General features: G+C 52.4%; 2 protein-coding genes across 4 annotated transcripts in view; both read left to right on the plus strand.

Annotated features, from left to right (window-relative positions):
- Positions 164-7,675, plus strand: C5AR2 (complement component 5a receptor 2). 3 transcript variants are annotated; one of them, XM_013998536.2, is made up of 3 exons: positions 165-1,099; positions 5,397-5,595; positions 6,582-7,675. In XM_013998536.2, the coding sequence occupies exon 3, from the start codon at positions 6,597-6,599 to the stop codon at positions 7,608-7,610; it is 1,014 nt and encodes a 337-aa protein (XP_013853990.1). In that variant the 5' UTR covers positions 165-1,099; positions 5,397-5,595; positions 6,582-6,596; the 3' UTR covers positions 7,611-7,675. The 3 variants fall into 3 exon arrangements, with proteins under 3 accessions (XP_003127293.3, XP_013853990.1, XP_005664690.1); XM_005664633.3 differs by having other exon boundaries at positions 5,485-5,595; XM_003127245.4 differs by lacking the exon at positions 5,397-5,595 and having other exon boundaries at positions 164-1,099.
- The window catches only part of DHX34 (DExH-box helicase 34), a 30,177-nt gene continuing 16,504 nt past the window's right edge, over positions 13,294-26,966 (plus strand). The window contains 5 exon segments of the mRNA XM_003127246.5: positions 13,294-13,399; positions 18,099-19,093; positions 20,680-20,991; positions 23,377-23,631; positions 26,143-26,245. Of these exon segments, the coding sequence (XP_003127294.2) occupies positions 18,389-19,093; positions 20,680-20,991; positions 23,377-23,631; positions 26,143-26,245 (1,375 nt within the window). The 5' untranslated portion in view covers positions 13,294-13,399; positions 18,099-18,388.

The raw sequence follows: 26,966 nt of genomic DNA on the forward strand, positions 1-26,966 counted from the left end.
CTAGGGGCCTATTCCAGAGCTGAAGTTTCCGACCTGCAAGGCTGGATCCGAGCCGCATCTGTGACCTGTGACCTACACCACAGCTCACAGCAACGCTGGATCCTTAACCCACTGAGGGGGGCCAGGGATTGAACCCAAGTCCTCATGGATCCTAGTCAGGTTCTTAACCCGCTGAGCCATCGTGGGAACTCCCTACATCTTCCCATTTTAAAGAGGGAAACTGGGAGTTCCCATTGGTGGTCTCTGGAGTCCTGGGAGGCAGTGCAATCCTACTGCCCGCCCTGCCTGGCACAGTGGGTTAAGGGCCATTGCTGTAGGTGGATCAGATCTGATCCCTAGTCTGGGAACTCCTTATATCTCAGGGCAACCAGGGGAAAAAAAAAAAAGAAAGAAAAAAGAGATAAAACAGAGGCCTCCAGAGGGGATGGGATGGGTTTGTGTTTTGTCTGCCTCTGAAGCCTCAAGCCCTGCCCTGGGTGGCCTTGGCCTTGTGGTGGAGGCTATGATCCTGCACTGTCTCTCTCAGAGCTTGGGAGGCAGGAGGAATATTTATCTGTCCCCAAGGCTCTGAAGAGGGCAGAAGGAGGGGCACACAGCTAGAGTCTGGGGTGGGGAAGGAGCGGGCTTTGGGGGGTTTGGTGAGACCGACCTTTGAGGCTCTGCAAGGTCAGGGCCTCCAAGACCTCCCCCCTAGATCTCCAAAGTCAGACTAGGTCTGGCTTCGAGGAAGCCGGTGACCCTGAGATTGGTGCTGGGGACACTAGGTCAGCTCTCCACCCCCCAGAGCCCTCTCAGACCTTGCCTGCTGCCCAGTAATTTTGGGATGTGTGAGTCATGGGAGGATTCCAGGACAAACATTCAGGAAGAGGAAAAGGCCATTCCTGTTTTTCTCCCTGGGGGTGGGGATCGGCTGGAGACTGTGAGGTGGCAGTGCGTGGTAGGGTCCCCTAGCAGCCCTGGTGGACACGATCAGCTTGCAGGACTCTACCAGCTGCCAGACGCGGGGGAGAGACCTCAGACCTCCCGGGACCTGGCCATGAGCCTGGATCGTGCTCCAAGCAGCAGTTTGGCCCAAGTGGGGACCCTCTCACAAGAGATGGTAAGGATGGAGGGAAGGAGGGAGGGAAGGCTGGTGGCAGTGGGGGAGGGCGCATTTCCCAAGCCTGGCCTTTTAGACTCATTAGTTTCAGAATCTGGGAATCTGAACTAGAATTTGAGGGGTGGCATCTTTTTTTTTTTTTTTCTTTTTCTTTTCTTTCTTCCCCATTTTGGGCTGCCCCGAGGCACATGGAGCTCCCGGGCCAGGGATCCGATCCGAGCCGCAGTTTTGACCTAAGCCACAGCTGTGGCAACATGGGATCCTTCACCCACTCTGTGGGGCTGGGGCTGGAACCCTCGTCCTGGCACTCAAGATGCCGCTGACCCTGATCCCACTGCGCCACAGCGGGTGCTTCAGGTCGTGGAATCTTATCACCATCGTGTTGGAATCCACATCTGAATTCCCAGCCCCAGAGCCCCCTCTGGTTCCCCCCCAACTCCCTACCCCCTGTAGAATTCTTTTCCTCACTTCTGAACTTCCTAGGAAAGGGATCAGTCAGTGCCTTGTGCTGTGTGTGCCTCTGTCCCCTCAGCATTGTATTTAGGAAGCACATCCTGTAATCCAGGGTGGTTGGTTTCATTCTCATCGTTACAGACTATTCTGCGACATGTGTATTCATTCTGCGTGGGTAGGTCCGTGATTTCCCATCGTGGGCTGCTCTGAACATTCTGGTGCGTGCTTTTTTTTTTTTTTTTTGGTCTTTTTAGGGTCGCACCAGTGGCATATGAAGGTTCCCAGGCTAGGGGTCGAATCAGAGCTGTAGCCACCGGCCTACACCACAGCTCACAGCAATGTCGGATCCTGAACCCACTGAGCAAGGCCAGGGATCAAACCCTCGTCCTCATGGATACTAGTCAGGTTCATAACCCACTAAGCCACAACAGGAAGTCCTTTTCAAATTTTTATTGGACTATAGGAGTTCCTGTCATGACGCATCAGAAACGAATCCGACTAGGAACCATAAGGTTGTGGGTTGGACCCCTGGCCTCACTCAGTGGGTTAAGGATCTGGCATTGCTGTGAGCTGTGGTGTAGGTCGCAGACGTGGCTCAGATCTGGCGTTGCTGTGGCTGTGGTGTAGGCTGGCAGCTGTGGCTCCGATTTGACCCCTAGCCTGGGAACCTTCATATGCCATGGGTGCAGCCCTAAAAAAAAGACCAAAGAAAAAATTTTATTGCTTTACAATGTTGTATTAGTTTCAGGTGTCCAGCAAAGTGAATTAGTTTTGTGTGTGTGTGTGTGTGCGTGTGTGTGCGTGCGTGTGTGTGTGTGTGTGTGTGTGTGTGTGTGTGTGTGTGTATGTGATACATATTCATTCTTTCCCAAATTCTTTTCCCATGTAGGTTATTACAGAATATTGAGTAGATGGCTTTGTGCTCTGTCCTTGTTGCTCATCTACTTTGCATACGTATATATGAGGGTATCTTAATCCCCAATTCCTCATTGATCCCTCCTTCCATCTCCCCTTTGGTAACTGGAAGTTTGTTTTCAAAATCTGTGAGTCTGTTTCTGTTTTGTACCTAAGATCATTGGAATGATTTTCCAAATTAGCTTCCATATAGAAGTGATAGCATCTGTTATTTGTCTTTCTCTGTCCCACTCACATCCCTTAGCAGGAGACTCTCTAGATCCAACAGTGTCTTTGGTGTTGACTGTCAGGCTCTAAACCTAAGGCATTGTTTTTAAAATATTAGAGGAGTTCCCCTCGTGGCTCAGCGGAAATGAATCTGACTCGTATTCATGAGGTTGCAGGTTTGATCCCTCACTCAGTGGATTAAGGATCCAGTGTCGCTCTGAGCTGTGGTGTCAGTCTCAGGCGAGGTTCGGGTCCCGCGTGGCTGTGGCTGTGGTGTAGGCTGGCAGCTGTGGCTCCGATTCGACCCCTAGCCTGGGAACCTCCATGTGCCAGGGATGCAGCCCTGGAAAGGACAAATATATAATATTAGAAGTGTAGTTACATATTTTTCTTACAAGATAGTATTTCATGAATACATGTTCTTGTTAATACATAGATCATTACACACTGGGGTAAAGAAAAAAATTAAGTGGTATTTTTTCAGCTTCTCCCATCGGAGGCAAAACTTTTCCTTCCTTCCTTTCTTTTGAAGCATAATTAATTTATAATTATATTGCTTTCGCGGGTACAGCAAAGTGATTCTGTTACACACCCAAACACATATTCTTTTCCAGATTCTTCTTTTTAAGACCATGCTTGTGGCGTATGGAAGTTCCCAGGCTAAGGGTTGAATCAGAGCTGCAGCTGCCGACCTGCACCACAGCAGCCCCTGTGACCAGCTCACAGCAACGCCGATTCTTAACTCATTGATGGAGGCTGGGGATCCCGCATCCTCATGGATAGTAGTCAGCTTCTTACTCTGCTGAGCTACAACAGGAACTCCCCTCTTCATCCTTCACTCACCGAATGAATACGTATCAGCTAAGCACCTGCTGAGTGCCACAAGCTACTGCAGGTACTGGGGACAGAGCAGAGCCCAAAGCAGGGGAAAAAAGGGCTGTAATGATTGTAATTACCTCACAGTGTTGTTCTAAGGGATATGCCTGGTACATACGGGGCACTCGTTAAAGTCATCTATTACTTGAATTCTTATAAAATAATAATAATGATGATTATGTTGTAGCTATAGATATAAATTTTTTTTTTTTGGTCTTTTTCTAGGGCTGCACCCAGGGCATATGGAGGTTCCCAGGCTAGGGGTTCAATCGGAGCTGTAACCCCCAGCCTACACCACAGCCACAGCAATTCGGGATCCGAGCTGCATCTTCGACCTACACCACAGCTCATGGCAATGCCAGATTCTTAACCCACTGAGCGAGGCCAAGGATGGAACCCACAACCTCATGGTTCCTAGTGGGATTCGCTAACCACTGAGCCATGACGGGAACTCCCTATAAACTAATTTTTTAGTAGAAAATAATAATGCGACCTGTGGTGATCATCAAAAGTCATTTAGGTGGAGGCTGGTTGATAAGCCTGATGCACCCAGCCAGTGCACTAATTTTGCAATTATTGTGAAGAAAGGAGCCACTGGGTCCAGAGGGGGAAACAGACCTAAGACCCCTTACGCGGAAAGGAGTAAGCGGTGACACAGGGCGTGTTGAATGTTCCCATTCCTGTTACTGTATTAAAACGGAAATCCCATAGACGGATTAAGTTGCTTACACACAGAAAACTCCGATTTGAACTGGGAGGAGCTGGGAAGGGTGGGGTCTCAGGGTCGGGGAGAGAGTTTGTGTGGATCTGGGTACCAGCGGCAAATCTGATGCTCACGGTGGACCAGGAACAGTGCTCAGTGCTTCATGCTTATTATGTGATGAGTTCTTACCAACACCCTCCAAGGTGCGTATGTTATTCTCATTTGCACATGAGGACGCTGAGGCAGAGAGGTTCACCGACTTGCCGAAGGCCACATAGCTGATAAGGGTTTGATTTTTTTTTTCTTTTTCTTTTTCTTTTTTCTTTTTTTTTTTTTTTTTTTTTTTTGTCTTTTTAGGGCTGAACCTGCAGCATATGGAGGTTCCCAGGGTAGGGGCTGAATCAGAGCTACAGCTGCCAGCCTACACCACAGCCACAGCAATGCCAGATCCGAGCCCCGTCTGCAAGCTACACCACAGCTCACAGCAATGCTGGATTCTTAACCTACTGAACAAGGCCAGGGATCGAACCTGCATCCTCATGGATGCTAGTTAGATTTGATTCCACTGAGCCACAATGGGAACTCCTGATTTTTAAAAATTTTTTTTTGGTTGTGCCAAGGTATATGGAGTTCCTGGGCCAGGGATCAGATCTGAGCGGCAATTGTGACCTACGCCCAGGATCCTTAACCCATTGCGCCAGGCTGGGGATGACCCACTGCTCCAGAGATGCTGCCAATCTTATTGGGCCACAGCGGGAACTCTGAGGGTTTGAATCGTTAAAGCCTGCACATGTTTTATTCTAGTGATGAAAATGATATGAAAGTAGAAGCCAAACTGGAAACACAAACACACGCGTGCACACACACGCAATGACTTGGCATCTTAGCCGCTTGGCAGAGAGGAGGGGGGAGGGGTGCACCCCAACTTCCCCTCTACCTTTCCTGTTGTGTCAACTCCAGCTGGTGCTCTGGGCAGGGCCAGCTGGCTGGTACAAAGAGCCACAGGGTCAGGTCACTCTGACATCCTGCAGGTCCCACTACTGGCTACCTGAGCCCCACATGTTTTACACGTAATACCTCTTCAAGTGCTCCCCAAACTGGTAAGGGAGGTTCACCTCGGTGACTCAGGGACTCATTTCTCAGATGAGACAGCCGCGAGAGCCAACTGAACCTGCTCCCCAGAGTCACAGAGCCCGGTCGGCTCAGGGCCACTGGCTGTCCTGCCTTCCAGCTCTCCTGGACCTAAGACGTGGATGATCATATTTTGGGGCCCGGAGCGCCAGAGCCGGACTGACACAGTTTGCAGCTTCGCTCTGTTACTTGTGTAGCTGAGTGAGCTTCGGTAAGTTCCTTAACGTCTCTGTGCCTCGGTTTTCTCATCTGCAGAAATGGGTATAAGACAAGGATGACAATCAGAGGGTTATTATGAAGGACTAAATGATTTTTTGTCTTTTTTTTTTTTTTTTTTTGCTTTTTAGGACCACACCTGCAACATATGGAAGTTCCCGGGCTAGGGGTTGAATGGAGCTGCAGCTGCCAGCCTACACCACAGCCACAGCCACAGCCATGCCAGATCCAAGCTGCGTCTGTGAACGACACCATGGCTCACAGCAATGCTGGATCCTTAACCCACTGGACAGGGCCAGGGATCAAACCCGCATCCTCATGGATACTAGTCGAGTTTGTAACCCGCTGAGCCACAATGGGAACTCCTGGGAAAGAGGTTTTTTTTTTCTGTTTTGGCCTCTGCAGTGAATTTAGTGCCTGGAACAGAGCAGGTGCTCAGGAGCTGGGCCAGATGAATGAATGAATGAATGATAGAGAATTTAAAGTTGTTTTTTTTTTTTTTTGCTTTTTCATGGCCGCACCTGTGGCACATGAAAGTTCCCAGGCTAGGGGTATAATTGGAGCTACAGCTGCCAGCCTGCACCACAGCCACAGCAATGCCAGATCTAGGCCGCATCTTCGACCTACATCACCGCTGGTGGCAATGCTGGATCCTTAATCCACCGAGCGAGGCCAGGGATCAAACCTGCGTCCTCAACAGACACTATGTTGGGTTCACAATGGGCGCTTCTGGAATTCCACGATGTTTAGGTTGCTATTGTTCTTACAGTGTAAGATTCTAGAATTCCAGGATGCTAATAAGCTGGGAGTTCTGATGCTGTAATATTGTAGAATTTTCTAGAATTCCAATTTTCTGATGTGCTGGAGTTCCAATCCTAACCGTGGCTTGCAAGCTAATGGGCTGGGGTTCCTACACCCTAGGCTTCCAAGGGCCAGAGAGGTTTTGTCCCTGAAGTTTCATGCCATTTCTCTCCTGTCCAGGTGTCTGGGGCCTGGATGGAGAACGCGTCTCTCAGCTACGAGTACGGGGATTACGGCGAGATTCCGGATGTCCCTGTGGACTGTGCTGACGGCACCTGCACCTCCATCGACCCCCTCCACGCAGCCCCTCTCCTGCTGTATGCTGCGGTCTTCCTGGTGGGGATGCCAGGCAATGCCATGGTGGCCTGGGTGACCTGGAAGGAGGCCCGCCAGAGGGCCGGTGCCACCTGGTTCCTCCACCTGGCCATGGCGGATCTGCTCTGCTGCTTGTCTCTCCCGATCCTGGCGGTGTCTGTCGCCCACGGGGGCCGCTGGCTGTACGGGGCAGTGGGCTGTCGGACCCTGCCCTCTGTCATCCTGCTCTCCATGTATACCAGCGTCCTCCTCCTGGCCGGTCTCAGCGCTGACCTCTGCCTGCTGGCCCTCAGGCCCACCTGGTGGGGTGCAGCTCAGCGGGCGTGCAGGGTGCGGGTGGCCTGTGGGGCAGCCTGGACCCTGGCCTTGCTGCTCACGGTGCCCTCGGCCATCTACCGCCGGCTTCACCAGGAGCACTTCCCACGCCGGCTGGAGTGCGTGGTGGACTACGGCGGTTCGACCGTGGCCGAGAACTCGGTGACTGCCATCCGGTTTATTTTCGGCTTTCTGGGGCCGCTGGTGATTGTGGCCGGCTGCCACGGTGCCCTCCTATGCCGTGCGGCCCGACACCGCTGGCCGCTGGGCATTGCTGTGGTGGTGGGTTTTTTTATCTGCTGGGCCCCTTACCATGCGCTGGGGCTAGTACTCACCATGGCTGCCCCTCACTCCACGCTCCTGGCTGGGGCCCTGCGGGCCGAACCCTTGGTCGTGGGCCTCGCTCTTGCTCACAGCTGCCTCAATCCCATGCTCTTCCTTTATTGCGGGCGGACTCAACTCCGTCAGTCGCTGCCCGCTGCATGTCGCTGGGCCCTGAAGGAGTCACAGAGCAAGGATGAAAGTGTGGTCAGCAAGAAATCCACCAGCCATGACTTTGTCTCAGACGTAGAAGTGTAGGCTAAGAGAAACTGGTTTGTATCCTCCTATCGCCTTTTATAAGATTGGCTTCAGGCATAGCTGTATCCAGGGGCTTACTGATATTGTCATTTATTCCTCTATTCATTCAACAAACATTCAGCATGCACCTACCATGTGCAAGACCCTCTTATAGGCACTGGGGATGTAGCAGTGGGTAAAACAGAGAAATCCTTTGCCCTCAAGGAGCTCACATTTTAGTGGAGGAAGGCAGATGTTAAGCAAAGAAATGAAGGAATACAGATTATGTCAAGTGCGACGAGTGCTAAGAAACCTAAAGGGGACAAAGAGGGCTGAGCGGGGCAGGGATGTACGTCAGTCAGGCAAGGCCCCTCAGGTAAAGGCAATATTTGAGCCAAGATCAGAAAAAGGGAGGGAGGAGTTATGCTTAAATCTGGGAGAAAAGCCTTCCAAGCAGAGGGAACAGCAAGGGCAGAGGTCCTGAGGCAGAATGTGCTTGGCAAATTCCAGAGAGAGTGACAAGGCCCCTGTGGATGGAGCAGAATGAGCAAGAGGCAGAGTGGTTTGAAACGAAGGGAGAGAGGCCGTGGGGGCCCAGATTTTGAAGGTCTGCTTGTAGGGTCATAACAAGTGTTTGGGGGAATCCGTGGGAAGATTCCGACCTATCGTTGCCAGATAATATTAAGAGCCAATGAAGGAGTTCCCATCTCGGCGCAGCGGAAACGAATCCGACTAGGAACCATGAGATTACGGTTTAATCCCTTGCCTTGATCAGTGGGTTAAGGATCTGGCGTTGCCATGAGCTGTGGTGCAGGTCACAGATGCAGCTCGGCTCTGCCATTGCTGTGGCTGTGGTGTAGGCTGGCAGCTGTAGCTTCGATTAGACTCCTAGCCTGAGCACCTCCATATGCCACAGGTGCGGCCCTAAAAAGACAAAAAATAAAAATAAAAATAAATAAAAGCCAACTAAATTTGAGTTTCAGATAAACAACAAGAATATATATATATATATATATATATATATATATTTGCTTTTTAGGGCTGCACCCGCGGCATATGGAAGTGCCCAGGCTAGGAGTCGAACTGGAGCTACAGGTGCTGGTCTACAACACAGCCACAGCCATGCCAGATCCAAGCCACATCTGCGACCTACACCACAGCTCATGGCAACGCCAGACCCCTGACCCACTGCACAAGGACAGGGATCAAACCTGCATCCTTATGGTTCCTTGTCAGATTCGTTTCCACTGCACCATAACGGGAACTAAACATTTGAACAGAATATGTCCCGTGCAATATTTGAAACATACCTATACTAAAAATTATTTGTCTAAAATTCAAATTTGGAGTTCCCGTCGTGGCGCAGTGGTTAACGAATCCGACTAGGAACCATGAGGTTGCGGGTTCGGTCCCTGCCCTTGCTCAGTGGGTTAACGATCCGGTGTTGCTGTGAGCTGTGGTGTAGGTTGCAGACGCGGGCTCAGATCCTGCGTTGCTGTGGCTCTGGCGTAGGCTGGCGGCCACAGCTCCGATTCAACCCCTAGCCTGGGAACCTCCATATGCCGCAGGAGCGGCCCAAGAAATAGCAAAAAAAAAAAAGACAAAAAAAAAAAATTCAAATTTAACCAAGCATTTGGTAATTTTCGCCTCCACCCCACCCCAAATCAGGCAATCCTGTTCTGAACAGAGCCTTGATTTGATTTGGGTTTTGACTGGATCGCCTCGGTTGCTGGTGGAAACTAGTCCATGAGGGAGGAGAACAGAACCCATGAGCTATTGTGATAGAAGAGGCCCTGACGACTCGGATCAGGAGTCACAGCAGAGGAGGAAAGGAGAGGAGAGGATGACAAACTGTGACTCTGTTTTGCAGGAAATGTTATATCCAGGCTCCTTTGTTTGGTATCTGAGGCTTCTTTCCACCCCCCGGGCACTCTTGGATGCTAGCCGCTCAGGCCCTCTAGCAGACTAATGGCCCCCACGGAGGTCTGCATCCCAGTCCTCGGAACCTGCGAATATGTGATCTTAGGTGGCAGAAGAACCTCGCAGATGTGTCTGAATTAAGGATCTCGAGGTGGGGAGTTTCCAGAACAGGACTTCCCAGCTCAACTGTAAATTCCCCAAGGGCAACATCTGGGCCACTTTAATTTCTGTCTCTCCTCCACCCATCCCGAGCCTTAGAAAGAGCCAAACTGGGGAGTTCCCGTCGTGGCGCAGTGGTTAACGAATCTGACTAGGAACCATGAGGTTGCGGGTTCGATCCCTGCCCTTGCTGAGTGGGTTAACGATCTGGCGTTGCCATGAGCTGTGGTGTAGGTCGCAGATGCGGCTCGGATCCTGCATTGCTGTGGCTCTGGCATAGGCTGGCGGCTATAGCTCCGATTTGACCCCTAGCCTGGGAACCTCCATATGCTGCAGGAGTGGCCCACGAAATAGCAAAAAAAAAAAAAGAAAAAAAGAAAGAGCCAAACTGTATTTGTCTATATCCTGTTTTCTTCTGTCCAGATTCTGAGCTCCCCAACGGTGATGGGGGGTAGGGGTGTCTCTCTCTCTCTATTTACTTTTTTCTTTATCTGATACAGGGACATATAGTAGGTTCTCGACTATATATATATATATATATATATGTTGTTTGATATTTTATTCAGAATTTTCATGCAGGAGTTATTAAGACCCAGACTGCCTTGTAAAAAGAATTATGTCCTGGTACCATTTACACAGCTTCAAGAAAAGGTGGGAGACATCCTGCCGTGACTCCATTGGGGCCAGCTACCATTTAGGAGACTTCTTTGCGGATACGTTTAGAAAAGCCTTTTGTGTGTTTTGAAATTTATTTTTTCCTCTCTTATTATGTCAGCCTTCATTTTTCTTAAGATGAATCAATTTCACGAAAGTTTTCGAATGTATTTCTGGGGAATTCTCCATAAAAGTCCCTTGATTATTAAAAATAATCTTGCTGGCGTTCCCATTGTGGTGCAGCGGAAATGAATCCAACTAGGAACCATGAGGTTTTGGATTCGATCCCTGGCCTGGCTTAGTGGGTTAAGGATCCGGTGTTGCCGTGAGCTGTGGTGTAGGTCCCAGGCTCGGCTCAGATCTGGTGTTGCTGTGGCTGCGGTGTAGGCCAGCAACTACAGCTCTGATTAGACCCCCTAGTCTGGGAACTTCCATATGCCGTGGGTGCAGCCCTCAAAAGACAAAGATAAATACATATATACATACCCTAAGTAAAATATCTAAAATGAATAATCTTACTTTTTGTTTATTGTAACATCCCCTTTTCGTTCTAAGGTTGCTCTTTCGTTTTTGCTTGTTTTTAGCCTGGATATGTCATTTTCCTCAAGTTTGCAAAGATCTAGGTCTTAATGGTTTTTCCAAGAACTAGTTTCAAGTTTGTTACTCAATCTTAATGTGGGTGGTTTGTTATTTTCTTCCTGATTTCGTATTCGTTGTTTACTTCCTCCCATTTTCCTTTTTTAAAAAGTTGTATTTCTCTTTTGTAAATTTTAACCAAGGTTAGTCAGTTTCTTCCCTTTCTTTGGATTACAACACCTGGATTGGCCTATGTTCAAAGAGTTTCTCAAAGGTTTGAAAATTACATGCAATTCACATGCGACCTCCCAATTCAATGTATGAAAAGGTAACTCAACAGTGCTGAAGACAGGACTCTGGACTCTCTCTTAGCCCTCCTCCTGCATCTTCGCCATCTCAACTGATGGCAACTCCCTATTTCCAGGCACTCCCGCCAAGATCTTTGGGGTCATCCTTGCCACCTCTCTTTCTCTCATATGCCAAACCCAATGTGTCAGCCAATCCCTGCAGGTTCTGCCTTAAAACATCCATCTTCTCTGCCATCATCCTGGCCCAGCTGCCTATTGCAGCTCTCACCTATTGCAGCAGCCTCCTCCCCGGTCCCCTTTTTCTCATCTCGAATCCCATATTCGTTCCCTACTTGGGAGCCAGAGGACTCTGTTAAAATCTAAAGTCCATGGAACTCCGCCCGTGGGTCCCAGTTCACTCAGAGTAGAAACCAAAGCTCTTGCTTTGGTGTGTATGATTTCTGCCCCTCCTTTTCCCCACCTCTTTCCCCACTACTCACCCATCCTTCATCCAGACGCACAAGCCAGCAGGCCCTTGAACCCTTGAAGGTTTTTTATGTGGGGGGGGGACAGGGTGCTGTGTGTGAGCAGCATTTGGAAGTTCCCCGGCCAGGGAATGAAGCCGAGCCACAGCAGGGACAAGGCAAAATCCTTAATCACTATACCACCAGGGAACTCCCCGAACCCCCCAAGTTTGTAGTCATTTTGGTGGGAAAGACAGATTAAAAGAAATAGGATGTCAAGCAGAACTGCATTCTTTATGGAGAGAAACAAAGCAGGAAAGGGCTAAGGAGTGATTCTATTTAAAGTAGTGTAGTCAGGAGTTCCCATAGTGGCTCAGCAGAAATGAATCCGGACTAGGAACCATGAGGTTTTGGGTTCGATCCCTGGCTTCGCTCAGTGGGTTAAGGATCCTACATTACCATGAGGTCGCAGACTTGGATCCCGCGTTGTTGTGGCTGTGGTATAGGCGGGTAGCTGCAGCTCCGACCAGACTCCTAGCCTGGGAACCTCCATATGCCACAGGTGCAACCCTAAAAAGCAAAGAACCCCCCCAAAAAAAAGTAGCATAGTCAGAGAAGACATCTCCCAGAAAGTAACATTTGAGCAGAAAGCTGAAAACTGTGGGGCTGCAAGCCATGATAGTCCCTGGGGAGAACATTCTCCGTAGAGGAACCAGTAAACGCAAAGATGACCTCAAGCTAGTGAGGGAGAATATTAACTCAGGTTGTCAGTGTAGGAGCCTGGGCTTCCATGCATTCTTTGATATGGCCTTTGATTAACATTTGTGGCCTAAGGGCTCCAGGGAGTAACATCCCACAGGCCTTGTTTACTACAAGGAGTGTACCTACGCCCAGGTGGATTTTAATCCCTAATCCCCTGTGACTCGGGTTACGGGAAGAAAAGGTCAAAGAAACAATGACATTTATGGGACATTTCCACCCCTAAGGCCCTATTGGACAGGGACTGATATAGGTAATTGAACAAGGCCACTGGGAGAAAGCGACATCTTTCCGGACCCCAGGTTGGTACCCCCCCATCTTTAAGGGATAAAAACCCCTATAGGACAACAGAGAAAGGGGGCTCTTCTCCCCCACTCCCAGCAGCCTGGGAGCTATCTGCTTTCCTTTAATAAACACTTTGCTTGCTTGCTGCGTTTGTGTTCGCGGAGTTCATTCTTCAACTGGATGAACAAGAAGCCAGATTCCTGTATTATCTTTCAGGTATCACTAGGACCTCCAAGACGGAAATCCGGATAGTCAGGTTGTATCACTTATTAGTGACTTCATAGGGTGAATTGTACATTAACAGAATTACGCACTAATAATTACGAACTATAATAAAGAAAACACTCATGGGAGTGTTTCAATAGTGTTTGGGCTCCAGCCAGCTTCCCAGCTGGGCTAAATACCCGGACCTCCGACTGGTCCGGGAGGGCAAGAGGCTCTTCAGGCGAAAGGCAAAGCAAACCACCGTGCTGCCTTTCCCCGCCCCAAGACGCTACAGCTTCCTCCCAGGCTCCGCCGGAAGGGAGGCCGGGCCTGAGAGCGCCGGACGCAGGCGCAGACGGATTACTGGAAGCTGCCCACTGGGTCCTCCCTCTGCGGCGGGGCGGGGCTGGGCTGTGAGGGTGGCGTGCGCAGGCGCAGAACCGGCTTCGGGCGCGTGCAGGGCAGTGGGCGGGAAGTTGAGCAGATCGCTGTGGTTAGTGAGGTGAGCGGTCGAGCGGCTGCGCTGGGTGTTGGTGGTGGCGCCGGGAGTTGGGCTGCGTCCCGGGACAGCTTGGGAACGATGGGAGGGGTAGAGAGAAATCCCGAGATGAGGACATGTGCCCGAGGAGGCCGAACGGCGGGGAGAAGTGGACCGAGATGGAGCCTGAGCGTTCCCTGGGGGTCGGGGAGGCTGAAAGGAGTAGTGTGAGCGGGGCTTAAGTCCTGGGAAAGGAGACGCTAAGGCTTTTTACCAGGAAGCAGCGTTTATTCGTGCAGGCACTGGCTTGGTGGATTAGTATCCAGAGGCTGAGCCCCGAACGGCGCTGCCTTACATACCCCGCTTGTTTTTCCGCTACGTCTAAGTTTCTTTGTCCCTCTTATCAGGAATACTCTTAAGTTTTAGGCGGACAACTGTAGATGCGCTTGCGCTCAGGGATATAGAAGTACGCATGCGTGTCAGATGGAGGCGGTGCAGCACGGCTTCTTCCCTTTGATCTGGGAGGGCACGGCCCCCTCCCGCTACAGTAGAGGCACGAAAAGAATCTTCGACGCATTGAGGGAGCCAAAGCCAGGAAGGTTGAGAGCTGAAAACTAGCGAGGTCCAGAGCAAGAGGCTGGTGGGTCCCAACGAGAGAGGTTCACAGGGACTGCGAGAGGAGTTCCCGTCGTGTCTCTGGTTAAGGAATACGACTAGGAGCCATGAGGTCGTGGGGTTCTATCCCTGGCCTCGCTCAGTGGGTTAAGGATCTGGCATTGCCGTGAGCTGTGGCGTAGGTCATAAACGCGGCTTGGATCTGTTGTGGCTGTGGCGTAGGCCGGGGACTACAGCTCCGATTAGACCCCTAGCCTAGGAGCCTCCATATGCCGCGGGAAGCGGCCCTAGAAAAGGCAAAAAGAAAAAAAAAAAAAAAAGACCAAAAGAAATAGAGGGGAATTTCTGTAGTGACTCAGCGGTAACGAACCCCACTAGTGCCCATGAGGATGTGGGTGCAGTCTCTGGCCTCGTTCAGTGGGTTAAGGATCTGGAGTTGCTGTGGCTGTGGTGTAGGCCAGCAGCTGCAGCTGTGACTTGACCCCTAGCCTGGGAACTTCCATATGCCGAGGGCGCGGCTCTAAAAAGACCAAAAAAAAAAAAAAAAAAGGAAATAGACCCAATAGGATGACAGGTTAATGAAGGAAATAGAGACGAATCAGGAGAGGCCACTGGGTAATAGAAAGATGGAGCCGGTGAAATAGGGAGAACCTGGCAAGAGCTGACAGAGGGATTGAAAAGAGGCAGCTGAGGGATCTGGGAAAGAAAGCAAGAGATGAGCATGGAGGAAGATAGGTGGGAAACGGGAGATACAGCCAGACGAATGAAGAGATTAATTCTGAGGATGCAGAGAGCAAGTAGAACCAAGAAGACAGTGTCAGATTGAAAAATGGAGAATTACACTGAAAATTGGAGATAGGAAAATGAAGCCTGAATCCTCAGATTGGAATTGGTCATCTGCCGCTTACCACTTAATGAAACGCTCTCTGGCTCAGATAATGTTAATAGCACCTTCTTTGGGTTGTGAGAAAGGTGTATATATAGACTGTGTGTGTGTGTGTGTGTGTGTGTGTGTGCATATGCATATAAATACATGAGTGGTTTAGAACAGTACCTGATAAATGGATAAGCCGTAAGTAAATGCTGGCTATTAAAGCTTCAGACAACTGGGAAACAAAATTTTAGGTGGAGAAATGAAGCGGGATGAGGAGATGGTTAGGATGGAGGAGGAGACAGTGATAGAGCCCAAGACGGAGAGTCAGGATAAAAAGAAAGTCACACAGAAAGCCAGGCTTCTGGTTCCGAAGAAAACCAGAAAGTCAATTGGAGAACTCAAGCGAGATGGAGTCAAATGGAGGAAAATCATACTGAAAAAATAGAAGCAGAGTAGGAAAGAATCAGATAAATGAAAAGAGATGGCACCAGGCAGGAAAGGGAAGAGAGAGAAGGGTGATGGGCAAGATGGACCGAAAAAGACCGGAGACCCAAAGAGCCAGACAGGCAAGAAAAGGCAAGCAGAGGAAACCTCTGAAAGCTGTCAGCCTAGGAAATGCAGACCAAGAGATGGCCAGATGGTCAGTGACAGAGTTACAGAGAAACTGGTAGCTGCAGAAACTCGTTAATAGGCGGCCTAAGAGAACATAGACGCCCTTGAGAGTAGCAGGGATGCAGCTCTTTCTGGCCCACGTGCTTGCACAGGCGGCAGCCGAGAGGGATGTGCGCCTCCATTTCCTCGTCTCTGTCGTCTTCTGAGAATCTCTGGCCCACCTGCCTTTCAAGGCCTTTTCCTCTCCCTGCCCTCTGATCGGACGACGCTTCTGGGGCATCACCCAGCCCCGGTGTTTACCAGGAAGTTTGATGCAGTCCCCACAGGCTATGCTTTTGGTGGGAAATAGCTTTGCTAGTTCACAGTTTCTTCAGCAGAAGCCCTTGCCTGGCTCTGCTAACACCCAGGGTTGGTCTGGGCCCAGCTCAGAGGTGCTGAGAGCGGGTCTGACCTCCGTTCTGGGACGGCCCTGAGAGCCTGAAGGCTGGGGAGGTGAAAACACGGCTAATCCCAAGGTGAACTGTAGCCTTTTTTTTTGCTTGCTTTCTTTCTTGGCCACCCCGTGCCTATGGAGTTCTTGGGCTAGGGGTCCAGACCATAGTTGGGACCTATGTCACAGCTGTGGCAACGCTGGATCCTTTGACCCACTGTGCCAGGCCGTGCCAGGGTTCACACCTGCTCCCTGGCACTGCAGAGATGCCACTGATTCTGTTAGGCCACAGCGGGAATTTCACATTGTGGCCTCTTGAGTGTAATTTTTTTCCAGGTTATATACCCAGGGGTCCGCTCACTGTTTTTGCTGGGTTAGTCATCAAGGGGGGAAAGCCCTGGACTTGAGTGCTAGTGATTATGTAGCTTCTCTGTTGGGCTCGGTGATAAACTTGCAGTGTTTTGGGATGAGTATTGTCTCCGTTTTATAGACAAGGAAAAGCCTCAAAGGAGTTAATTTGCCGGTGGTCACACAGCTAGTAAAGGATAAAGCTGAGGAAGTTCCCTTGTGGTGCAGCGGAAATGATCCCGACTAGGAAACCTGAGGTTGTGGATTTGATCCTTGGCCTCGCTCAGTGGGTTAAGGATCCGGTGTTGCCGTGAGCTGTGGTGTAGGTCGCAGATGTGGCTCAGATCTGGCGTTGCTGTGGCTGTGGTGTAGGCTGGCAGCTGTAGCTCCGATTCGACCCCTAGCCTGGGAACCTTCATATGCCATGGGTGTGGCCCTAAAAAGGACAAAAAAAATAAAGTCTTTACCGTGGGAGGTTTAGAACCCTTTTAAGATCATAAACTACTTTAAAGCTGAGTGATTGGGGTTCCCTCCAGAAAGTTACACTTAGGTGGGGATGTTTGTTATCATGCAACTGAGAGTTGGAAACCGAACCTTAAGCAAAAAGTCCTTTTCTTGTGTAGCTGTGAGGTCCAGGGTTGGAAGGAAATAAGCCTCCCCCGACCCTCTTCCACTGCTCTCTGACCAGTTGCTCAGTGTGCACCCTCGTACGTTCCTCATTTTGCCCACGTTTGGGCTTTTCTGTAGGACAGATTTCTAGAAAGACTACTTGCTTCAAGAGCTACTCCAGACAGCTCCAGGTTTATATCATCCTTGCTTAGCCACAGTAGATAAAAGAAACTTTTTCTCTCTTAGTTACCTAGTGTGAATTCCAGAGAATGGTCCTGATTGGCCCTCTTTGAGTCACATGTCCACTTCTCAGCCCAGTCACTGGTTCAAGGGGGAGTAGGTACCATGATTGGCTAGGGTACCTCTGTCACTGCTCCAGCTTAGAGGAATTCTGTGACTTAAAGGCAGTGGGAACCATGTGGCTTCCCAGAAGGGGCTGCTCCACAAAAAAGTGTGTATTTTGCTCAGAAGAGAAGGGAAGTGCCAGGCAGGTAAAAATGAAACATACGCAATGCAGCACTTGCAAAATTTTGCACTTAATCTCAAAGGGTTCCCTGGGGTCCTGAAGCTTGGTAGCCCCCAATTAGGAAACTGTGCCTTACTTTTTTCTTTTTCTTTTTTTAGGGCCACACCTGTGGCATATGGAAATTTCCAGGCTAGGGGTCGAATCTGAGCTGTAGCCACCGGCCTACGCCACAGCCACAGCCACGCCAGATCCGAGCTGCATCTTCGACCTACACCTTCGACCTACACCACAGCTCGTGGCAACACCGGATCCCTAACCCAGTGAACGAGGTCAGTGGTTGAACCCTCATCCTCACGGATCCTAGTCAGGTTTGTAACCTGCTGAGCCACAACGGGAGCTCGCTCACTGTTTTCATCATGTCCCACTTCTCTTGTGTTACTGCCTCTCGTGAGCAGGGAGCAGGTCGTGCAGTTGACCGGCCATGCGATGTCTACTCCTTCAGGTCTCAAGTCAAACGTCCGCTCCGGGGAGCCTTCCCTGATTCCTCAGCGTGGTCAGAGAAGGCTCCCCTAGCCCCCTGGGCTTCCTTTATCACGGCCCCGTCTCTGGATCGTCAGAGTCCGGTGAAGCAGCACGACCCCTGGGGGGAGCTCTGTGTGCTCTTACTCGATACTGCCCATCTTCCTGGCGCAGCGCTTGCTTGCAGAACAGCAGACGCTCAGCAAACGTTTCTAAAAATGAATGAGTGTCTTCTCCTCTCTCCCACAAGCATTCAGGACCTGAAAACCCAGGATGAACTTGTGTCCACCCCAGAGATCACCGCAGGAGTCATGAGATGCCCTGTGTGTCACTGGCTTGACCCGGGCCACTTCCTCCATCCTCACCTGCCCTGATGCTGTCCCCCCCGAGGAGGAGGAAATTCGCTCTTTGAAGAGGAAGTGCTTCCTTGTTGCGGGCACTGACCTCTTACCGCAGGAGGCGGGGAATGACGGAGTATATTTGGTTCAGGTGATCAGAGCACAGGCCCGTTTTTGGGATCGCACAGGGATCAGCCACAGAATGTCCCTTCCCAGGACAAGGGAGGGCAGGGGTCCCCGAGACCAACCCCCAACTCCCAGTTGGGAAGAGGCCCGGGAAAGATGGAACTGGCATCATCCAGAGAAACGTCGCCTCTTCGAGGATGCCTTCTTCCAGGCTGAGGGTTATATCCGCCGGGGTTCCGAGGAATGCCAGAAGTTCTGGTCCTTCTTTGAACGCATGCAGAGATTCCAGAGCCTCAGGGCTACCGGGAAGCAGGAGGAAGAGGCGGGGCGTCTCAGGCACTGCATCCCGGCACTGGCCGACCTCCCTCCCACTTACGACCCGCGTTACCGCATCAACCTCTCCATCCTCGGCCCCGACGCCCAGGATGCTCGGGGCCCGGCCGGGAGCCTGCCCCCGGAGAGAGTGTCTGAGTTCCGAGGAGCCCTGCTGCACTACCTGGACTTTGGCCAAAAGCAGGCGTTTGCGCGGCTGGCCAGACTGCAGCGTGAGCGCGCCGCACTGCCCATCTCCCAGTACAGGGACCGCATCCTGCAGACGCTAAAGGAGCACCAGGTGGTGGTGGTGGCAGGGGACACGGGCTGCGGCAAGTCCACTCAGGTGCCGCAGTACCTGCTGGCCGCTGGCTTCAGTCACGTGGCGTGCACGCAGCCCCGGCGAATCGCCTGCATCTCCCTGGCCAAGCGCGTCGGCTTGGAGAGTCTCAGCCAGTACGGCTCGCAGGTGAGCGGGACCTTGTGGAGTAGGTTGGTTGCCCTGTGGCCGTGTTGATGCAGAAGGTATAAAAGCACTTACCCTTTGACCAAGCAATGATTCTTCGAGAAATTTATCTGTAGATTGGTCTTGGATGTGGGCCAAATGACAGAGGCCCTAACATTACCCAGTATAGTACTGAAGCGGTAAAAAGAATGGAAAATGCTTAAATGTTTATCCATCTTTATTCTAGGCAGGCAGTGCTAATGATTTCTTTTTTCTTTCTTTCTTTTTTTGTTAGGGCCGCTCCCACGGCATATGGAGGTTCCCAGGCTAGGGGTCGAATTGGAGCTACAGCTGCCGGCCTATACCTCAGCCACAGCAATGCGGGATCCGAGCTGCATCTGCAACCCACACCACAGCTCATGGCAGTGCCAGATCCTTAACCCGCTGAGCGAGGCCAGGGATCGAACCTGCAACCTCATGGTTCCTAGTCAGATTTGTTAACCACTGCGTCACGACAGGAACTCCTGTTTTTGCTCTTGATCGATACGTCTTTATGGAATCTGGATGGAAGTCCTTTGTAGGATTTATGTATTGCAGGTCTTCTGCTCTGAGTTGCTTTTTGTTTTCTGAATGGTGTCTTTTGCTGATAGTATCTTTTCATTTATATTTAACCCAGTCTGTCATTTTCCTTCCAAGGTTTGTCCTCTTTGGGGTCTGTGTGAGAAATTGTTACCTGCTTTAAGGTCCTGAAGGTGTGGTTTTTTTCCTAACAGCTTTGGCGTTTAGAGTAATTCATCTAAGTTTGTGTGTGTGTGGGGGGGTGAGGTGGGGGTAAAGACGCTTTTTCTGTCACTGGTACTCCTGGGCTGTGTTGCCTTGGCTGAGTGACTCCAGTTCCTCGCATGGTCAGGTGAGGATAGTGGTAGTTTTTACACCGTGCGTGTGCTTGTTGTGAAGATGAGATGGCTTGACACCCACACAGCACTTCCGCTAGCGCTTTGCAACAGTGAGGACGCAAAGAAAGGTGAGCCAGTGCTGTTTTATTTTTTTATTTTTTGTTGTTGTTGTTGTTGTTGTTGTTGTTGTTGTTGTTGCTGCTGCTATTTCTTGGGCCTCTCCCGTGGCATATGGAGGTTCCCAGGCTAGGGGTTGAATCGGAGCTGTAGCCACCGGCCTACGCCAGAGCCACAGCAACGTGGGATCCGAGCCGCGTCTGCAACCTACACCACGGCTCACGGCAACGCCGGATCGTTAACCCACTGAGCAAGGGCAGGGACCGAACCCGCAACCTCATGGTTCCTAGTCGGATTCGTTAACCACTGCGCCACGATGGGAACTCCCCTGTGCTGTTTTAAGTAGTTGGCACCCGGTGCTGTACCTGCCTCAATAACGGGTAATTCTCACAGCACCTAGAAGGGAAGAAACATCGAGGAGATGGACTTGCCCAAAGTCCATGGGCCCAGGAGGCAGTGGGGGCATTCGAAGCCAAGCCTGCTGGACGCCAGTCTGATGAGGGCCTTTTGCTCCAATTCTCCGTTTGGGGCAGGCGAGGGGCTGTGGCCCGGCCCAGGATCCCCTCCTGACCGCGCCCTCCCTCGCCACCCCCGCAGGTTGGCTACCAGATCCGGTTTGAGAGCACCCGCTCGGCGGCCACCAAGATCGTGTTCCTGACGGTGGGGCTGCTGCTGAGGCACGTCCAGCGGGAGCCCACCCTGCCTCAGTACCGGGTCCTCATCGTGGACGAAGTGCACGAGCGGCACCTGCACAACGACTTCCTGCTGGGGGTCCTGCAGCGCCTACTGCCCCGGCGGCCCGACCTCAAGGTCATCCTCATGTCCGCCACCGTCAACACCTCGCTCTTCTCTGCCTACTTCGGCCAGGCCCCCGTGGTCCAGGTGCCTGGGAGGCTCTTCCCCATCACGGTCAGTGCCCCGCCACCCCCGGCCCTCCCGCTTGACTCTGCCAGCCTGGCCTTGTCCCTTCTCTGCTGCTCTGTGTCCCCCCCCCCCTTTTTTTTGTCTTTTGTCCTTTTAGGGCCGCACCCGAGGCATATGGGGTGCCCAGGCTAGGGGTCCAATTGGAGCTGTAGCCACCGGCCTACACCACAGCCACAGCAACGCGGGATCCAAGCCGCATCTGCGACCCACACCACAGCTCACGGCAACGCCGGATCCTTGACCCACTGAGTGAGGCCAGGGATCGAACCCGCTTCCTCACGGAGACAGCATCAGCTCCTTAACCCACTGACCCGCAATGGGAACTCCCTCTTTTTTTAAAGCTTGCCATTTTCTGAGCATTTACAATGTGCTGGGTAGAGTATTAAGTGCTTGTGAAAGGTGACCCCAAAATGTAAAGTTAAAAAAACACAGAAATTCATTTTTTCTTATGTGACAGTCTGGTCGGTCCAGGCTGCTGGGCATCTCTGTGCCCTGTGGTCATTTAGGAACCACGTGGGCCATTCCTTTCTCATTGCTCTGCCCTCTCATGGCAGGGCTTCTCGTCCTCAGCACTGTTGACATTTGGGCTGGCTAATTCTGATAACTCCTGGTCGCGGGGGCTGCCCTGTGCATTACAGGGTGTTTAAGTAGCATCCCTTGGAAGTGGCAGAGCCTGGGCTTCAGTCCCACCCACAGACACGGCCCTGGCCATATGGCTTCTGTGTGCCCTTCCAGATCGCCTCTTCCCTTCCTTGCCTTCCTGTCTCCCTGGGAGGCGCTCCCGGGCCCCTCCCTTCTGCCCAGTGGGCAAAGGAGAGGCAGTCCCTCCTTCAGGGTCTCCAGTGGGCCGTGACCCTTGCCCGAAGTCACAGTTGCTTTTGAGACGTCTCTGCACACAGCTTCTCTCCTTTCTGGTTTTGATAACCTCTCCTTCCCCTTGAATTTTGATAACAGCTCTGAAGTTGCCAGCGCCCAGAAGTGCACTGGCCCTTGTGGTTTCTGGGTCTAAATGCTCATCAGTCTATCTTCTAAGTAGATATTTAAAAAAAAAAAAGAAAGTGGGGATGCTTTCAGAGAAGTGATTTTTAGGGTTTTAATCCTGGGTCCACGCCTAGCAATGTTGCTGTTGTTACACTCCAAACATACAAGAGTGTGCCCCGACTTCCTGCCATGGTGCAGAGGGTTAAGAATCCGACAGTGGGAGTTCCTATCGTGGCGCAGTGATTAACGAATCCGACTAGGAACATGAGGTTGCGGGTTCGATCCCTGCCCTTGCTCAGTGGGTTAAGGATCCAGTGTTGCTGTGAGCTGTGGTGTAGGTCGCAGACGCGGCTCAAATCCCACGTTGCTGTGGCTGTGGCGTAGGCTGGCGGCTACAGCTCCAATTGGACCCCTAGCCTGGGAACCTCCATGTGCCACAGGAGTGGCCCAAGAAATGGCAAAAAGACAAAAAAAAAAAAAAAAAAGAATCCAACAGCAGTGGCTCCGGTTGCTCTGGAGGCATGGGTTCCATCCCTGGCCTGGGAACTTCCATATGCCTCGGGTGCGACCATTAACAACAACAAAAAAAAGCAAGGGAGTTCCCACTGTGGCTCAGCAGTGATGAACCCGACTAGTTTCCACGAGGACACCGGTTCAATCCCTGGCCGTGCTCAGTGGGTCAAGGATCCAGCATTGCCGTGAGCTGTGGTGTAGGTCGCAGACATGGCTGGGATCCTGAGTTGCTGTGGCTTTGGCGTAGGCTGGCAGCTGTAGCTCCAGTTCTACCCCTAGCCTGGGAACCTCCATATGCCGTGGGTGCAGCCCTAAAAAGACAGTAATTAAATAAATCAATAAATTATGAAAGGAGCCCATGTCTCACATCTATAAAAAAAAAAAAAAAAAAAAAACACATCACTAGTGTACAGATCAATTTCCACAAATTAAAAACCTTTGTGGAGCCAGCATCAGCTTTAAAAACATGGAACATTACTGGCACCCCACAAACCTCCCATTTACCTTGATACTTTATTTTATTGTCTTTTTAGGGCTGCACCCAGGGCACATGGAGGTTCCCAGGCCGGGGTCTCGAATCAGAGCTATAACTGCTCACGGCAACACCACAGCTCACGGCAGCGCCAGGTCCTTAACCCACTGAGTGAGGCCGGGGATCGAACCTGTGTCCTCATGGGTACTAGTCAGATCGTTTCCCGCTGAGCCCCGATGGGAACTCTGATGCTTTGTGCTTTTACTCCGTCCTCCTCCAATGTCTCGTTGGAGCGGGCCGTCTGCTGCTCGACCGACCTGTGTCTTCTGGGGCCTCTGGCCCCGCTGCTGCTCGGAGCTGGAGTGACAGGGTCTCTGCCCCCGCCCGGGGCTGTCTCCTTGCAGGTCGTGTACCAGCCGCAGGAGGCTGAGCCGACGGCATCCACGTTGGAGAAGCTGGACCCACGGCCCTTCATCCGGGTGCTGGAGGCCATCGACAGCAAGTACCCGCCTGAGGAGCGGGGCGACCTCCTGGTCTTCCTCAGCGGCCTGGCGGAGATCGGCGCCGTGCTCGAGGCCGCCCAGGCCCACGCCCGCCGCTCCGGGCGCTGGGTGGTGCTGCCACTGCACAGCACCCTCTCTGTGGCTGCCCAGGACAAGGTGCAGCCCCTGGACGGCGCGGGCGGGGGTCCGGCTGCACCGGCTGGAGGAGGGGCCAGGGCTGCCCGGTGGCTGCTCACCTTTGGGGGCTGGGGGGCGACCTTCCTGACGAGGTGGGCGACATTGAGCTGAACTTTGCAGGACGAGGAGGATTTTGAGTCGGAGGAGGAGAGGGCGGAAGGCAGTGCAGGTAGGGGGCCAGCCTGAGCAAAGGCCTGGAGGTGGGAAGCCGAGTTCGTGTGGGGAAGGGTGAGGACGTGGCCTGGTTGGAACAGAAGGCCGCTGGGAGAGAGGCCTTTGGGTCAGGGTCTTTTTCTTTTCGTTTCTTTTTTGTCTTTTTGGGGACCTGCGGCATATGGAGGTTCCCAGGCTAGGGTTCGAATCGGAGCTACAGCTGCTGGCCTACACCACAGCCACAGCCACACTGGATCCTCAACCCACTGAGCAAGGCCAGGGGTCGAACCTGGGTCCTCATGGATTCATTTCCGCTGAGCCACGATGCGAACTGTCATATTAACAGACCTCCCCCAAACCTAGCAGCATGTTTGTGTGACATTCGCTTTCTCGCTTTCTCGCGTCGTGTCTGTTGATAGGGAGTCGGGGGGCAGCTTAGCCGTCTGGTCCTGGCTCAGGGTCTCTCACGAGGCTGCAGGCAGCTGTCAACTGTCATCCGAAGGCCTGGCTGGGGCTAGAGGGTCCCCCTCTGAGCTGGCACGCTCACCCTGGGGCTAGAGGGTCCCCCTCTGAGCTGGCACGCTCACCCGGCTGCCTGTCAGTGGGGGGGCCTCTGGGGTGGGGGTGCTGCTTGAGTGTCCTCACAGCATGGTGGAGGGCTCTTCCCAAGACACCAAAGAAGCCACCACGGCTTTTAGGACCTAGCTTTTGGAAAACACAAGCCACTGTTTCATTTCCGCCCTGTTCGGTGAGACGGTGCCGGATGAGGGTGTGAATCCCAGAAGGCCAGACCTCCCCCCGGGGCCATCCTGGGGGGCTGACTCCCATCGTCCCCTTCGGCAGAATCCCCTCCGGCCACGGTGGGCTGGCAGTGACTCGAGAAGGAACCTTCGAGCTCCTGCTCCGTGTCTCCCTTGTGCCGCAGGGCCTCACTGGGACACGGTGGGAGTGGAGACGTGTCCTTCCCCCAAACTGCTGGTCTGCGGGCGGAGACAGGCAGATAACGGATGCCTCTGCAGTGGTCAAGGAAAGCCCTGGATGCTTTGAGAGCAGAGGCTTGGTGGGTCAGGAAAGGCTTCCCGGAGGGGACCTGAGGAAGGCCCAGCCTAGGAAGGGGTGAGACATGCATCCCTGCTGGAGTGGAGCCCTGATTTTGTGCTGCACAGAGTTCTGAGCTCTGTACACGCCTTGTCTGTAATCCTCACTGCTGCTCCGCTGCCAGGTGTCAGGCAGCTGCTGTCCCCATTTAACAGATGCAGAAACTAAGGCCTAGGTGCTTGTACCAACTCACATAAGTGGCAGAGTCAGGCTGTCGGACCTGATAATTTGGCACCAGAGGTTGGCAGGGTTTGCGTGAAGAGGCATATTTTCAGTTTTGTGGGCTGCGTGGTCTTCGTCACAGTGGTACTATTACAGTTAGAAAGCAGCCATAGGCTGACCGGGTGAGGTGGTGTTCCATTAAAAATTGATTACAGATGTGGCTCCAATCTGGCGATGTGGCTGTGGTGTAGGCCAGCAGCAGCGCTGATTCAGCCCCTAGCCTGGAAACTTCCACATGCCGCAGGTGGGACCCTTAAAAGCAAAAAGAGAAAAACAGACAAAAAAAATTAATTTATAGAAACACCTGGCAGGGTGGATGTGGCCCACGGGCTGTAGTCGCAGATCGCCACTCTTGACCGCGTGCTTGACTGTCCCCTGAGTCTGTGAAAAGGGTGTGTGCAAAGGGCCTTGGGTGCGACAAAGACAGGGCAGCCGGAAGCTACAGTCAGGGTGGCTGTGGGGAGATTGTAAAGGGGAGGTCAGGGGAGATGGCCCTGGAGCAGGGGCGGGTGAGACCAGAGGGGCCTTGAAGACCCAGCAGTGTCTGGGCTTTGTCCTGAGGACACGGGTGGGGGGGGGTCATGGGTGGGTTCTGAACGAGGTGGGGGCGGTGCCAGTTTGTGCTTTTGCACATCCCTCTGCTGCAGGAGAGGGAGGCCTGGAGGGGATGAGACTAGAGGCCAGAATCCGAGGAGGAAGCTGGAGCAGGATGTGGGTGGGGAAGGAGGGCCTGGAGCAGGGCAGGGCTGTGGGTTCGGGGAGGAGGGAGCGCACTCAGGGTTGTTGAAGATGATCAGGTGCCATTGGAGGGGCGGGGAGGGAAGACCCAGGACAGGGCAGGCGTCTGGGTCGAGGAGGGGATGGGGGGGGGCGGGGGGGGGTATGGACAAGTTCGGGGCAAGGTGCTGAGGCTGTTTTAGGCATGTGGCTGTGCGGTGCCTGTGGGACATCCAGGAGGCCACTGGGCACAGGAGTCAGGAAGGGCTGCGTCAGTGCCCCCTCTTCACTTTCCCCCAGGTGTTCGATGTGGCCCCCCCTGGAGTCCGGAAATGCATCCTCTCCACCAACATTGCTGAGACCTCGGTCACCATTGACGGGATCCGCTTTGTGGTAGATTCTGGTAAGGGCTGCCCCGACCCCCAGCCCAGCCGCCCCAAGGGCCTAGAGGGAAGCATGGGCTTTGGAGCTGGGCATCTGTCCTGAGGGAACTCCAGCCCGAACAGGGAGTAGGTCGTGTTTCAGGCTGAGGAGCGTTTAAATTAAACCTTAATTTCTAATTAAGATGGAAACCCATCTTAATCTTGCTTGGGCTTTTCCACGCTTGCTCCTGCCTCAGGGCCTTTGCACTTGCTGTTGTCAGTGCTGAGAGCGTTTTCCCCAGATACCCACCCGGCTCGCCCCCTCCCCTCAAGTCATGACCCATGCAGTCTTCCCACTAGAGGGGCCCACTTGGCCACTTTCAGTCATCTCCTCCTCCTCCTCCTCCTCCTGCCGCTTCCCTTTTGAGGCTTTGTTTTTCTTGCTAGCGTGGGCATTATATTTTATATCTGTTGATCTGTTGTCGGTTAGATTGCGGTCTTTCCAACTAGATTGTTCTCTGGAAAGGCAGCATCCTGTTGTGGTTGGGAGCCGCTGGAGCCGCTGGCTGTGTGACCAGGGTCAAGGGCACTTTCCGTACATCCGTCTGCTCATTTGTAAAATGACAGCAACAGCAGCGCCCCCCTCAGGTTGTGAGGATTAAAGGAGTTAATACATGTGGGGGCTGAGGCCGGTACCTGGCACAGGGTAAATGCTCGGTAAATGTTGGCAGTTACCATAATGTACTGAATCAGATGCCATCA

Source organism: Sus scrofa, chromosome 6, assembly GCF_000003025.6.
Source record: "Sus scrofa isolate TJ Tabasco breed Duroc chromosome 6, Sscrofa11.1, whole genome shotgun sequence".
In the NCBI taxonomy this organism is placed as follows: Eukaryota; Metazoa; Chordata; class Mammalia; order Artiodactyla; family Suidae; genus Sus; species Sus scrofa.